Source organism: Cervus canadensis, chromosome 1, assembly GCF_019320065.1.
Source record: "Cervus canadensis isolate Bull #8, Minnesota chromosome 1, ASM1932006v1, whole genome shotgun sequence".
Taxonomy (NCBI): Eukaryota; Metazoa; Chordata; class Mammalia; order Artiodactyla; family Cervidae; genus Cervus; species Cervus canadensis.
In genome coordinates this window covers 29366505-29379763 of record NC_057386.1, presented here as the reverse complement: position 1 = coordinate 29379763, position 13259 = coordinate 29366505, and the positions used below count along the sequence as shown (strand labels likewise).

The following is a 13259-nucleotide window of genomic DNA, read 5'->3' as shown; positions in this document are numbered from 1 at the left end:
AGCCCCCTGTGCATACCACCTTTGGCCAGTGGTAGAAAATCAGGATAAAGAAACAAAGGAGATAGGAGTTCAAGGTAAAACTCTGTAGGTTCTGTGGCTGAGCTCATGAGCACTGCAGATAAATCGGCTGTAGTCAGGAGGGGATGAGATGAGACTCCATTTGAGAGCCCACAGTTTTAGTGAGATCTCTTTCTGTTTCTAATCCTGTAATTTTTTTTTTTTCTCTTTGGTTTTCTGAAAAGACATCCCATCATCATTGTCTACAGATAGTAATATTGACTGTTATTTTCTTTTCTTGACTAATTTCATTGGCAAGCACTTCAGCAATATCAGATAACAGTGTTGAGAGTGGGCATTGCCCTTTTTCCTGATTTGATTTAGACCACTCTGGCATTTATTTCAGTCTTAAATGTGAGGATTGAGATAGATGATTCTGCCATTTTTTTTTCAAAAAGAAAATACCCATCTGTTCCTGTTTGACTGAATTTGTTTTGTGAATCACAGATGAAAAAGTGCTTTATTAAGTCCCTATTCTATTACATGCTAGGTGAGCACATGGGCTCACCTGGTAATAGGATGAAATATAATAAGATGAGTTAATATCAACAGATGATCTAACATTGAACCATGGGATGAGATTTTCAGGGGTGACCCATAAAAGAGTGGCCATTTCTCTACTGGTTTCCCTCCTACCCAGGAAGGGCTTGGCCGACTCACAGACCGTGTACATCTATTCTGTCTTCCCCGCAGAGATAGAGTTCAACATCACGGGCAATTACGGGAGTCCGGTGCATGTGAACCACAACGCCAACTACAGCTCAATGCCCTCCCCAGACATGGACCCCGCCGACCGGCGCCAGCCCGAGCAGGCCCGCCGGCCCCTCAGTGTGGCCACAGATAACATGATGCTGGAGTTTTACAAAAAGGATGGGTATGAACTCGCGTCCCTTTTCTCGGCTTTGGGGGAGGGAGGGGTTGACTGAGATGAACGACAGGAAGGCGGCGCTTAACCACCAGCAGTTTAAGTGGCCCTGTCACCTCATTCCTGATGCCAGCAAATGCTTTGGAATTTGTCTTTTAAATGTGGTTTTTAAGCAATTCCGTTCCTGCATGAGGCGTCTCTAGCTGGGGGAATACCCTGGAGGGTCAGTTGTGGTCCTTCGCTCCCAGGTGTCTCTGCATCAGAGCTGGGCTCCCCGTCTCCCTGGCCAGACCTCGTCTGACTCCCAGTCCCCTCTGAAAAGCCATCCAGATGACCCCTACGAGAAAGTTGTCACTGTGGCATCTCGGGGCGTTCAGTGTCCACTGGCCCCTATAGTATGGTCTTCTGAGTATAAAGAACCAGGGTCAGGATTTCTGTGGATAGAGAGCCATCTCTTTGGGACCCCAGGGTCTGCAGGCAGTTTCGCAGGTGCTGCTGGAGCCTTAGGGGTACAGAGGCTAAAACTACGTAAGTCAAGCCACCTCAGCTAGTGCTGTGTGGATTAGTCAAGCTGACCCTGCCAAGTTTGGTCAGAATTGTGGATTTGTGGCCTGGATCGATAAGCTACTAAATTTTGAGGGTGGTTTGTTATGCAACGAAAGAGAATCAGAACAAGCTTTTTAAAAAAAAAAAGAAAAAGGACACTGGGGACTTCCCTGGTGGTCAAGTTAGGTTGTCAGTTTAGGTTAGGACTCAGAGCTTCCATGCAGGGGGTGCAGGTTCAATCCCTGGTCAGGGAACTAAGATCCCACATGCCATGCAGTGTGCCAAAAAAAGAAAAAGGATACTGAGGCCGTGCCCCCCTGTGTAGCTGCTCTGTCCAGTCCTACTTGACGTGCCTGTAGCAATGCCTCTTCTGCTCCGACCCTCAGAGGGCCTCACCAGGTCAGCTGACAGCGGCAACTGAACCCACGGGCATGTCTACACAGAGACCTTAGCCTGGAGGTGCTGTGATTTGTAATGTTGTTGTTATTCAGTTGCTAAGTCATGTCTGACTCTTTGCGACCCTCTGGATGATAGCCCACCAGGCTCCTCTGTCCTTGGAATTTCCCAGACGAGAATACTGGAATGCGTTGCCATTTCCTACTCCAGGGGATCTCCCTGACCCAGGGATGGAACCCATGTCTCCTGCACTGGCAGGCAGATTCTTTACCCCTGAGCCACCAGGGAAGCCTGTAATTTGGAATAAGCATGTGTAATTGAGAGGTTCAGGAGCAACCTGAGGTGCTCTATGGAACACAGGTTCCACTGATGCTTGGTTATGTTGGGGCAGCGGGGAGGAGATAGACACCCGGGTCTCGTGAGTTCCTGAGACACGTGATTCAACACATTGAAGCCTCTTTCTTGAATGTATGAGTTTGTGGGGTCTTTTACATGCTGTGATCTGTCACTCTTCACAGGGGGCTATGGCATCCTTTCCCAAGTTTATTACATCAAAAAGCCTGTTGTCATGAGATAGAACTTGTGTTCCAAGGAGCTTGCTGTTGTGATTGTGGATACTGGGGTCCTCTGAAGACCAAGTAGAAAGATGGAGAACCCCAAATGCAGCTACTCTGAACAGGGTTGTGGAGTGGTGAGAGGGTGCAGGAATTTTTCTTCAGACAGAGCTTGAGGTTCTGGGTACCATGGAAACCTTGACTCATATTTGGGGCTTGGGTTGTCAGCTCGGCCTTCAGGAGGCGTGTTCTTGGCCCAGGCTCCACCTCTGCTTCCACATTTCCTGGATTCACACATTTGTGGGTGCTGAGACAAGGTCTGTGAAATGTTGCCTGGTGCCTCCGGCTTGTTATTTGTCCTGAGGAGGTAAAGAAACTTAGTTATGCATTTAGGAGAGGAATGATCCCTAGAGGAGCTAGAAATACTTGATTCTGGCCTTCCTGGGGGAGTGTGGGCAAGGCTGAGCCAAGATCTTTAGGATCCTTCTTACTCATCTCTCATGTTGGCATCTACTGTGCCACTGCTGCCCAGCCTCCAAGTTCATCTTAAATGGTCCAGGAGCTCCCAAAGCTCCTGTGGATTTTGGGGGAGATACCAGGCTTTCTTGCTTCCTTTCTCTCAGCAAGTATTTGCCAAATGTAACTGATCTTCAGGACAAAAATCGAAACCTTCCAGATGAGGATAGACTTGTTGTTCAGTCATGTCCGACTCTTTGCCACCCCACGGACTGTAGCACATCAGGCCTCCCTGTCCTTCACCATCTCCCGGAGTTTGCTGAAACTCATATTCATTGAGTCAGTGATACTATCCAACCATCTCATTCTCTGTCCCCTCTTGTCCTCCTGCCTTCAATCTTTCCCAGCATCAGGGTCTTTTCCAGTGATTCCAAATGTAACCAATCTCTAGATGAAAAATCAAGGTCTATCAGATCTCTGTATACTTAAATCCATACACTGGCCAACACCTCTGGGTAAGACCTTTCCTGACCAGGATTCAAAAACAGCATGACGGGGACTTTCCTGGTGATCCAGTGGTCAAGACTCCACGCTTCCACTGCAGGGGTCGTGGGTTTGATCCCTGGTTGGGGAACTAAGATCCCGCATGCCACATGATGTGGCCAAAAATAAAAAATAAAAACAGCATGACAGATGTCTATCCTACAAAGGTCAAAAAGAAATATAGCTGCTAACCCCTGACAATTCATCACTTGGAACGGTCCAGAGCAAACTTCTGTTCCCAGTGATAAATGTTTTCTTTCTGTAGACACCTGTTCTTATGCTGAAATCTCCAACTTTCAGATTTTTCTTTTCTGGGGCAGGCCTTTGTCTCCTAATTTTTAAGGTCCTGCATCTTATCTTTTCCCTGTGTGGCCTGCCAGGTTATAGTGTGAAGTATTAGTCACTCAGTCATGTCTAACTCTTTGCGACCCTGTGGACTATAGCCCACCAGGCTCCTCTGTCCTTGGGATTCTCCAGGCAAGAATACTGGAGTGGGTAGTCATTCCCTTCTCCAGGGGATCTTTGTGACCCAGGAGTCTAACTTGGGTTTCCTGCATTGGCAGGCACATTCTTAAGCTTCTGAGTCACTAGAAAAGCCTAGCTTAGGATAAGCTACTCTGCAATACGAGGTCCCAATAGGCTAGGAGTGAAGCAGGGAACAGTAGCCTTCAGTGGAGCTGCCTTGCTAGCCAGCCTGCCCTGTGTGAATCCCAAGGGGAAGCAGATGAGAACCTTGAACGGGTCCCCTCCTGGACTCTTGCCACGTCATCCTGCTTTCTGCTAATTGCTCTCCAAGCCCTTTGCTTCTCAGGCGTTCTTCATGGCCTCTGGCTTCTCGCCTCTGCCTTGATTCAACTATAAAGGGATCTGAAAACCAAGTTCTTCTCGTTCTCACCAGAAGCAGTGGCTGTGGGGAATTGTTGACATCCATAAGCGATGTGGGTATCTGTGAAGTTTCTAAGGGAGTTGGTTGTTTTCGATGGATTGAATCTGGTGTTTATTTAAGAGTTTAATGCTCTACCGACAGAGCTAGCTGGGCGGCTGCTGAATCTGGTGTTTATTTAAAATAACACAAAGTTATTTGATTCTTGTGACTATTACTTCTTTGTGTGACAGAACAATAAGCAGAAACTTGTGACCTGCTTCTGTGACCTTCTGGTTGTATTCTACTACCTCTGAGTAGCTCCCTTGCTCTTGGCCACATGCCAAGCAATTTTATAAATTTTGTCTTTGGGTGGAGTTCTAGCTAGACATTCAGACACTTAAATCTGCCAGTGTTCCAAGAAAATTTTCATTAGCCTCTGAAGGTAAACATGCTCTGATGCCTCCAAGATTGTCACTGTTGTCATTGTGACTCATTGGTCCGTAAAGATTTTTATTGCCTTTTGAAGACATCCATGAACCATTGATGCCTGTTCCCTGGGCACAGGGCATGCTACCTGCCCCACAAAAGTCACTTCAGCTGGGAGAGTGGTGATGACAGGTGGCTTAGCTGTTTATAAAAGCAGGAGCGTCCATTCACCTGTTGATTTTTGGTTGCTGATGCTTTGCTGCTGATATTTAGTGGGTCTCATCGGTCCTCCCTCTGCGTCCTCCCCATGGTGTCAGTCCTCCCTCCGCCTCCTCCCCTTGGTGAACCAGGAGAAGATCACCAGGTAGCCTGGTGTCTGGGGTCTATGGTGCTGGGAGATGCGGTTGATAATAGAAGGCGTTCCCCCCATCAGCCCTGATCCCAAAGCCCATGCCTCCCATCTCAAACAGGGAAGGTCTTTCTAAGTGAAAGAGAGTATGATAAGAAAGAAAACCTGCGCGTATGAGACTGCCCTTCTTTAGGGCTCTTCTAGGAACCACAGGGAACAGCATCACCAACCATTGCAACAAAGTGGTGTCAGTTCGCTTCTCCAAGTGGAATGTTAAGCTTTTTGCTCTTTTTCATCCTGATAAATTTAGAAGCCCAAAGAGCACAGTTTGATACTTGCCCACAGCTTGCTTTAAATACCAGGGGATGCCATTGGACCCTGCTGCAGAGTTTTGAGTGACCTACGGGGGTGACTGGATCCCCTGTAGAAGGTGCCTGTTTATTGGTGGGGGGTCCTCAGAGCCAAGACGACTTGCAAGCTGGTTGGTAGTGGATCCCAGAGAGAGACCATCTGCCCCCAAAATGCTTTGGAGAAGAGAACTATTAACACATTATTGACCAGAGGTGTATTAACACCACAAGCGTTAGCTTCTGCAAAAATGCCCCGGTCAATAATGTGTTAACAGTGACACTAGACAGGGGTGGCATGGTGGTGGTGGGGGTGTCTCCCCTTCGGGGGTCTCCCCTCTGCCCTCCCCAGGGGAAAGTGTGTCAGAGGCTGTCCCTTTCTGTGTGCCCGCTGTACCACCATCCTCCTCTGTGCCCCTCCTGGAGGCTCCCTCCCTGTACATTTCCATAAAGGACCACATCCCACCTGCTACCACCAGTCCCCAGCCTTGAACCTTTGGTTTGACTCTCGCTGCACCTCTGCAAGGTGGGCAGACTGTCACGGTGTGGGAGCTCAGTGCCCCTGGCCAGCGTGGGTGATAGTAAGCAAGGGGCAGCCCTCTGCTTATCCCCGGTGGAGACGGGGGACTGGCCGGGGTTCTCCTTGCGTGAACATCTGTGTCTCCCTTAACACTGGCAGTATTAGCTCTTGCCATAGTCAGTGAAGGCTTTGACTACGTATCATGGAACCAGTCACCTCCTAGACCACAGGAAAGGAGATTGACCACCTTCTAAGTCATATAACTTAGAAAAGAGTGGATGGCTGCTTCTGTGGGTTTTTTTCCCTTCCTTGTGACATGCCCCCAACCCCCACTGCAAGCACCAGTGTCAACTCTTCAGCTTCTGTCTTTATCCACCTGTGAGCTTGGTAGGATGCTCTTCACCTGTGCAGACAGGAGTCACTTTAACTGGAGAGACGGACTAAACAAACAATTCCAAGGCCCCGTGGAAGCCCCAGGCTTAGCCCCTGACCCTGACAGAGAGCCGCTGTGTGTCCAGAGGCAGGCGCAGTGTTTACCACACTAATGTCTGTGTGTTTCTGTCCCTGCAGCCTTAGGAAAATCCAAAGGTACAGTATCCTCGGGTAGCCACGAGGCCACGTGCAGTCCATGGGAATAGCGAGCGGTGCCTTAGCGAGCTCTGCAGGGGTGAATGTGCGTGTCTGGTTGCTTTGGCCGATGTACTCAGAGCTGTGTCCCCTCCCTTCTTGAAGTGGAATCGGGGGCGGGGACTGACCAGAGCATGATCAGCCTCGCCCTGCTCTCTAGACCCTGCAGAGGTTGTAAAACAACGTCCTGGGGCTGGCCCGGGAGTCCTGAGTCGGTCCTGTGCTCCCGGACCCCCAGGTGACAAAAAGGATGGATGTTCAGGTGTCCCTGCTGGTCGGTGCTCTGTTCTAGTCGGATGCTGCCCGCCCCCCTCCCCCGCCCCGCCTCACCTCCACCCTCCACTTGGGAGGAGTGGGTGACCCCCCACCCCCAGAGAAGCCGCTCTCTGCTCTGAGGGAAGCTTGGGTTCCAGGGAGCTTGACGGGCACGCTGCGGTCCTAAGGCCAGCAGTGCCCGGGCCGCCCCAGCCTGGAGCTGCGGGATGCTCCGAGGAGCACGGCCGCCGCCTCGCTTCCTTGGTCCAGGAGCTGCTCGGGGCTGCGCTGCTGGCCGCTTCGTGGGGACGGGAGCCTGGCGCCCTGGGGGCGCAGCTAAGCCTGGGTGTCTCTGTCCCCGGCCAGCATGGGCGTGAGGGTCATGGACACGTCGTGGGTGGCTCGAAGAGGCTCCTCGGCCGGCCGGAAGGCATCCTGCGCCCCGCCTGCCATGCAGCCCCCCGCCCCGCCCGCCGAGCTCACCCCGCCCCTGCCGTCGCCCCTCCCGGAGCAGTCCCCTGAGGGCCCCGTGGCGCCCGCGCTCTCTCCATCCGGCCTCGGCCTCCAGCCTGCTGCTGAACGGACCAGGTAAGTCCGGGTCCGGGGCGCTGCCCCCTACCCGACCCCCCGGGTAGGCTAGCTTGCGGTGCACGTGGATGAGGGGTGTCGGGTTTGCTGAACAAGCTCAGCGCCGCATGCAGTTGGTCATGTCCCCTGTCCCCTTTCTAAGCATCCTGGTTTGGCTTCTGCTTCATGCTGGCAGCAGGTAGGGATTCACAGCCCCTGTATGATCAGAGAGCCCAGGCTTTTTGAGAATAGCATCCCAGGCGCACGTGTAAGGTGGCAGCTTGCTAAAGCAGGCGAGGAAGCTGAGTTCCCAGCTCCTCTGTCCCCTCCTGTACTGTTACAGCTTGTTGCCTGTTTCGAAATTTAGAATTTCAGTGGTTCTCCTCTGCACTCCTCTTCCTTTAGATGCATAGGGGCCATTTTTACTGCTAAAATGGGTGCAAGTCAGGTAAAGAAGGGAGGTGACAAGATCATGTATTTCATCCTCATGAAGGAGGAAGAGTTGGGGAGCCTGCTCGTTCCAGTGCTGGTTCCATGAGCTTTTATGGAGAAAGGCCCTTGTTCCTCCAAAGATGGAAAGTGTGATCTGAGCCGGTACAGGGTCACTGGTCCCCATGGGCGCATGGGAGGAGGTCCCCCCAGCCCCCCTTGAGAGGGGCATGGTCAGAGGGGATTCTACCAGCGGGGTTGCACAGACCCCTTGGCCGTTTGTCTCTGTTCTAAACAACAATTCAGAAAATTAAGAAAGCCACTTCACCAGGCCCACTGTGCATTGTTAGGAATTGGGAAAATTTTGGAGACTTTGGAAATCTGAACCTTTTAAGCCAGTCTTTGCATGCAGCTGTGTGTGTGCACACACGCACACAGATGCCAATCCCCTAAGTGAAGGGGTTGCAGGATTTTTTTTTAATGTGTAGAAAGTATTTTCCTTGTGAGATAGGAAATGACAGAGTTGGCAGGGGTTGGCGATGACCCTGGATGGGGTAGTCACTGATGGCTCCACCAGAAAGGACAAGGAACCGCTTGGCTTACTCCGGCCATGGAATCACGGGCTTTGGTTCTGTTTCAGGATGCAGGAGGGGGGAGAGAGGAAGCAGGGGCTGCTGGCTGGAGGAGGAAACTGACAAAGAGGAGACTTGCTGGGATGGTCTGCTGGGGAGAGGGCCGAGGCCAGGAAAGGGAGCTGGCCGTAAGGGGGCCACCTGGAGATGGGAGTGGAGCTCAGGGCCTTCAGAGTCCCCAGGAGGGACCGGTCACCTCCACAGGCATCTCTGATGGCCTTAAGAAGGGCTGAGAGGACCACGTCTGCCCAGAGAACATATATTCAGTTCACGATTCAGCTGCCTGAGTTCAGGGACTGACTCTGTTTTGTAACTCTCATGTTATAGCGCTTCTAAAAGCAAAGAGCTTTCTCCAGGATCAGGGCAGAAGGGAAGTCCGGGTTCTAGCCAGGGGACACCCAGTGCAGGCACGCAGCCCGGGGTACAGCCGGGCGTGAGTCCGGGCCAGCCACCTGCGGACCAGAGCCCTCACACTCTCCGGAAAGGTACGTTCCCCACCACCCTTGTCACTGAATAAATGAAAGAAGGCAGTGTGGGGACTTCCCCGGGGATCTGGTGGTTAAGACTCTGCTCCCACTGCAGCGGGACAGGTTCAATCCTTGGTCATCACCGAACTAGGATCCTGAGTCAATAAAAGTCAAAAGAGGGAAAAAAGTAAAGAGTGCAGAGGGGTCGGGGCAGTGCAGATCTGTCCACATCTACACCTGGGATCCTTAAAGGGAAAACACTTCCGGGGCAAGTACATGGGACTGAGGGCAAGGACAGGGAGGAGACAGGCTGAGTGATTGAGGCTCTGGGCCTCCGTTCTGGCTCAGAGGTCACTGTTACGGCATCCCAGAGCCTTTGGAGGTTCAGCCAGAAGAGCTTCCTGCCTGGAGGATGATCGCTTTGTCCAGGGTCCAGTGTCCAGGCCAATCTCTAATCACCCCCTCCTGGACAGTGCATCCTCGACTCCCACCTTCTCCGAGCCACCCTGGTACTTGTATCACCGTGAAGCGATGGGAGGACCCTGAACTCAGCCGCTGCCTGGGGGTGGGACGTGTGTTCTCCCGTTTGGCTGGGGTGGGTGTGTGTGTGTGTGTGCACGCGCGCACACGCATGCGTGCCAATCACAGCAGGAATCCAGAGAAGAGGAGGAAATATTAGTGAACAGGTGGGCAGATATGAAAATCTGCCATTCTAGGTGAATTTTTTAAAATGGCATCAGCTGCCCTCAGGGTGGCAGGAGCTGGGCGTGGGGACACTGGTGGTGAGGAGTCGGGGAAAGGTGCTCACAGCCACACAGATGGATGGTGAGTGCCACTTAATGACCCTGTGTGCTGGTTTGTCTTTCAGTTTCCAAGAAGCTGGCACCCATTCCACCCAAGGTCCCCTTCGGCCAGCCAGGGCCCCTCCCTGAGCAGCCTGCCGGCCAGCCATCCCCACTCAGCCTGTCCCCCACGCCCCCCAGCACCCCGTCGCCCTACGGACTCAGCTATCCCCCGGGTTACTCCCTGGCATCGGGCCAGCTCTCCCCCGCAGCCCCGGCACCCCCACTGGCCTCCCCCTCTGGCTTCACGGGCGCCCTAAGCAAGTCACGGCCCACTCCAAAGCCCCGGCAGAGGCCCACCCTGCCGCCACCCCAGCCGCCCACCGTCAGCCTCGCCGCCTCCAGCCCGCAGTCGTCAGAGCATCCCGCACTGGATGGCGTGTCCCCCGGGGAGAGCATGTCAACAGGTAACCTTGGCACGCGTGGCACCTGTGTGAGCCTTAGCATGCAGGGACCACTGGGGACTTTGCAGCAGGTGGGCCCTGTTTGCCGGGGCTGACTGTGCTGGAGCCACCTGTGGCATATGGGGTGGTCACCTTAGAAGCCCCCCTGAGGCCGTGGACAGCCCCGGGCCCAGTTGTCCTGCAGAGAGGGGGCTCCCTAGAGGATTTCTCCCAATTGAACACCCGCCAGCCTGGGTTCTGATCCTGCATCTGGGGGCTGAGCACCCTGCATCCTAGGAAGAGGAGGCTTCAGGAGGGACTGGACTGTGATGGCAGAAAGCAGGATCACAGCACAGGTGTGTCTGGGGCTTTGCTCGGCTCCTCACTGGCAGTTCAGGTACCAGTTTTCATCGTGAGAACAGAGACTGAGAGACAAAGACGTATTTTCCTATTAACTAAACAGCCCTATGGGCTTTCCTGATAGCTCAGTTGGTAAAGAATCCACCTGCAGTGCAGGAGACCCTGGTTTGATTCCTGGGTCGGGAAGATCCCCGGAGAAGGGATAGGCTACCCACTCCAGTATTGTTGGGCTTCCCTGGTGGCTCAGGTGGTAAAGAATCTGCCTGCAATGCAGGAGACCTGGGTTCAATCCCTGGGTTGGGACGATCCCCTGGAAAAGGAAACAGGTACCCACTCCAGTATTCTGGCCTGGAGAATTCCATGAATCCATGGGGTCACAAAGAGCATGACTGAGCGACTTTCACTTCACTTCAAACAAGCCTTATTAGTAAAAGGGTTTTTTTCCTAGCAAAATATATTTAGAAAAGGCTCAGAAAAGAACCTGCTTGCCAGTGCAGATGTGAGAGATAATGGGTTTGATCCCTGGGTCGGGAAGTTTCCCCTGGAGAAGGGCATGGCAACCCACTCCAGTATTCTTGCCTAGAGAATCCCATCGGCAGAGGAGCCTGGAGGGCTACACTCCATGGAGTCACAGAGTCGGACATGACTAAAGTGACTGAGCATGCAGTTTCAGAAAAGATTCTGTAAGCCTGGTTCTTTGAGGGGCTTTGTGGGACAGGCCCATAACAACTAAGATTAGTTTTACTTTAAAATTTAACATCAAAGGTGGAGCTATTTTTCCTCTAGGAAAACATGTAACCATAACCCACACACACCACACAGATACATGCATGCAAGCATGCTTGCACATACCTGTACCACAGATACACATAAATCACACATAGATACACCATATATACACCTACTATATACACACACCACACACACATATACAAACACAGCTGCCTCCGCATAGACACGCCACACACACACACTGGAGGGAGCGGTCTGGCCCTGGGTCCCGACTACACCAGGTTATGCTTTTATTCATCCCCACGTCCGTCCTCGGGAGTGAGGGTTCCCTTGACCAGATGGAAGGTGAGCCTGTGGGTTTAGTGCTTTGCTGACTAGAAGACACCAGTCCAGTGCACATGCCTGGGGTCAGGGGAGCAGACGTATATATCATGGGGAGCGGCCGTCTGGCGATCTGGCTTTCTTTGGATGTGATTCATGGTGAAGGCCCAGCTGCTCTGTCCACCCTGAGGCTCTTAAGACATTAAGGAGAACCCTCCCTGGAGAACCACAGTGAGCACCACTTCCTTCCCACTGGTGGTTCTGGAAGAGTCCCTGATGGATGGAGGGGGCCCCGGCCACCCCTGGCTCAGAGCTGCTGCCCTTGAGCGGTCCTGTGGGCCCGGCCTGTCCCATCCTGATGTCCCCTGGGGGGCGGCAGCCCGGCCCCTCGTCCCGCAGGGCAGTGGTCTGAGCGGCGTGGTCGGCGTGGTTTGCTGCGGCCCCTCTGACTGTGATGGTGGGCGTGCTCTGTGTTCGTTGTCGTCTCATCGTGTTTCTTCCTCTCTCCGACTCCTGTCACTGTGTTCTCGCAGCTGTGTGACACGGGGGACGCGGTTGTGGACACGTGAGGGGGATTGCAGGGTAAGCGGTCCCGGCCTCACCTCTCCCGCCCGCAGCCAGGCCGCACCCCGCGCTCTGCATGCGCCCCGACCTGCACGGCAGCCTCCCGCGGCCTGGGGGCTCACCGGCCGCCTCCTCGCTTTTCACAGGAGGAAAAAGAGGCTGCGCTCAGCTTCTCCCTCACTGTCCCCTTCCAGGGTCACCCAGCCCCAGCTGCTGCCCACACAGGCTTAGAAGGGAGAGGTGACAGCCCCTTCCCTCCTCCCGGGCCTGTTTCATTGGATGGTCCGCTGGCTGACGACGTATGCCCAGTGTTGGGGGAGGCACAAGTACCCAGGGTTTAGGGGAGGGCTCCCCGGGGAGAGGACCAGCCCGGGGAGCTGGTCAGCAGGTTCTAAAGAACCCCTAGTGTCCGTTCTAGAATTCACTCCGAGCTCATGTTGTCCCAGGTATGCAGCTAGCCAGGGCCTTTCTGTCCAATTCAATGAAATACTCTGGGAGCCCTCCTAGCAGTTTCTGCCAGGCCTCCTGCTCCTGTAAAGGGTCAGAAGCTCGTAAGGAAAGTGGAGGTAAGAACAGGCAGGAAGCAGGTGTTGGGGCCCGAGTCAGATGGGGCAGCCAGAGTGAAGCAAGGGGTCCCCGCCACCCCCCCAGGAAAGCTGCACATTCTGGACAGGAGTGGCTTTGCGGTGTCCACCGCCCACACGGGCCCCGACAGGCCTCCTGGGGCCTCTGTCCCAAGGATGGGCCTCTCTTTTCTCGGCGGTCTGCAGGGTGTTCTCTCCCACTGCCTCCCGGCTGCCTGAGTTACCCTCCTGCTCAGTGTGGTTTAAGGAGCAGCCAAGGTGGCCGCCGGGCGGCTCTCCTCCGGCTGCGCATCCTTTACCCGCTTCGCCTGCGGGCACCTTCCCACCTGTGTCACCACAGTGACTGCCAGGCCCAGGCGGGGTCGGAAGGCGCCCAAGGTCACACTCCGCCTGGGGACAGAGGCGGGGCTTTGAGCCCAAGCCGCAGGGTGTGCCACACCTTCCAGGGCAGGCCAGCAGCTGGAGGAGCGCTGTGGAGCCGCGGACCCCCCACCCCCCATCTCTGCTCCGTCAGGCAGGGGGCTGTTTTGGGGGGATGGGGGGCCAGGGGAAAGGAGGGCCTTGGTCCTAGA

At 53.9% G+C, this 13259-nt stretch overlaps 1 protein-coding gene across 6 annotated transcripts in view; it reads left to right on the top strand.

Annotated features, from left to right (window-relative positions):
* Window positions 1-13259, top strand: part of ARHGAP44 (Rho GTPase activating protein 44) — a 119716-nt gene that overhangs the window by 104100 nt on the left and 2357 nt on the right. For 4 of the 6 annotated variants that reach the window (XM_043473769.1, XM_043473750.1, XM_043473759.1 and 1 more), the window contains 5 exons: window positions 751-931; window positions 6495-6512; window positions 7173-7394; window positions 8762-8919; window positions 9770-10150. In XM_043473769.1, coding sequence (XP_043329704.1) covers window positions 751-931; window positions 6495-6512; window positions 7173-7394; window positions 8762-8919; window positions 9770-10150 — 960 coding nt within the window. Of the gene's footprint in view, window positions 1-750; window positions 932-6494; window positions 6513-7172; window positions 7395-8761; window positions 8920-9769; window positions 10151-12072; window positions 12122-13259 lie in introns of all 6 variants that reach the window. The other 2 variants (XM_043473786.1, XM_043473777.1) reach the window with 2 other exon arrangements.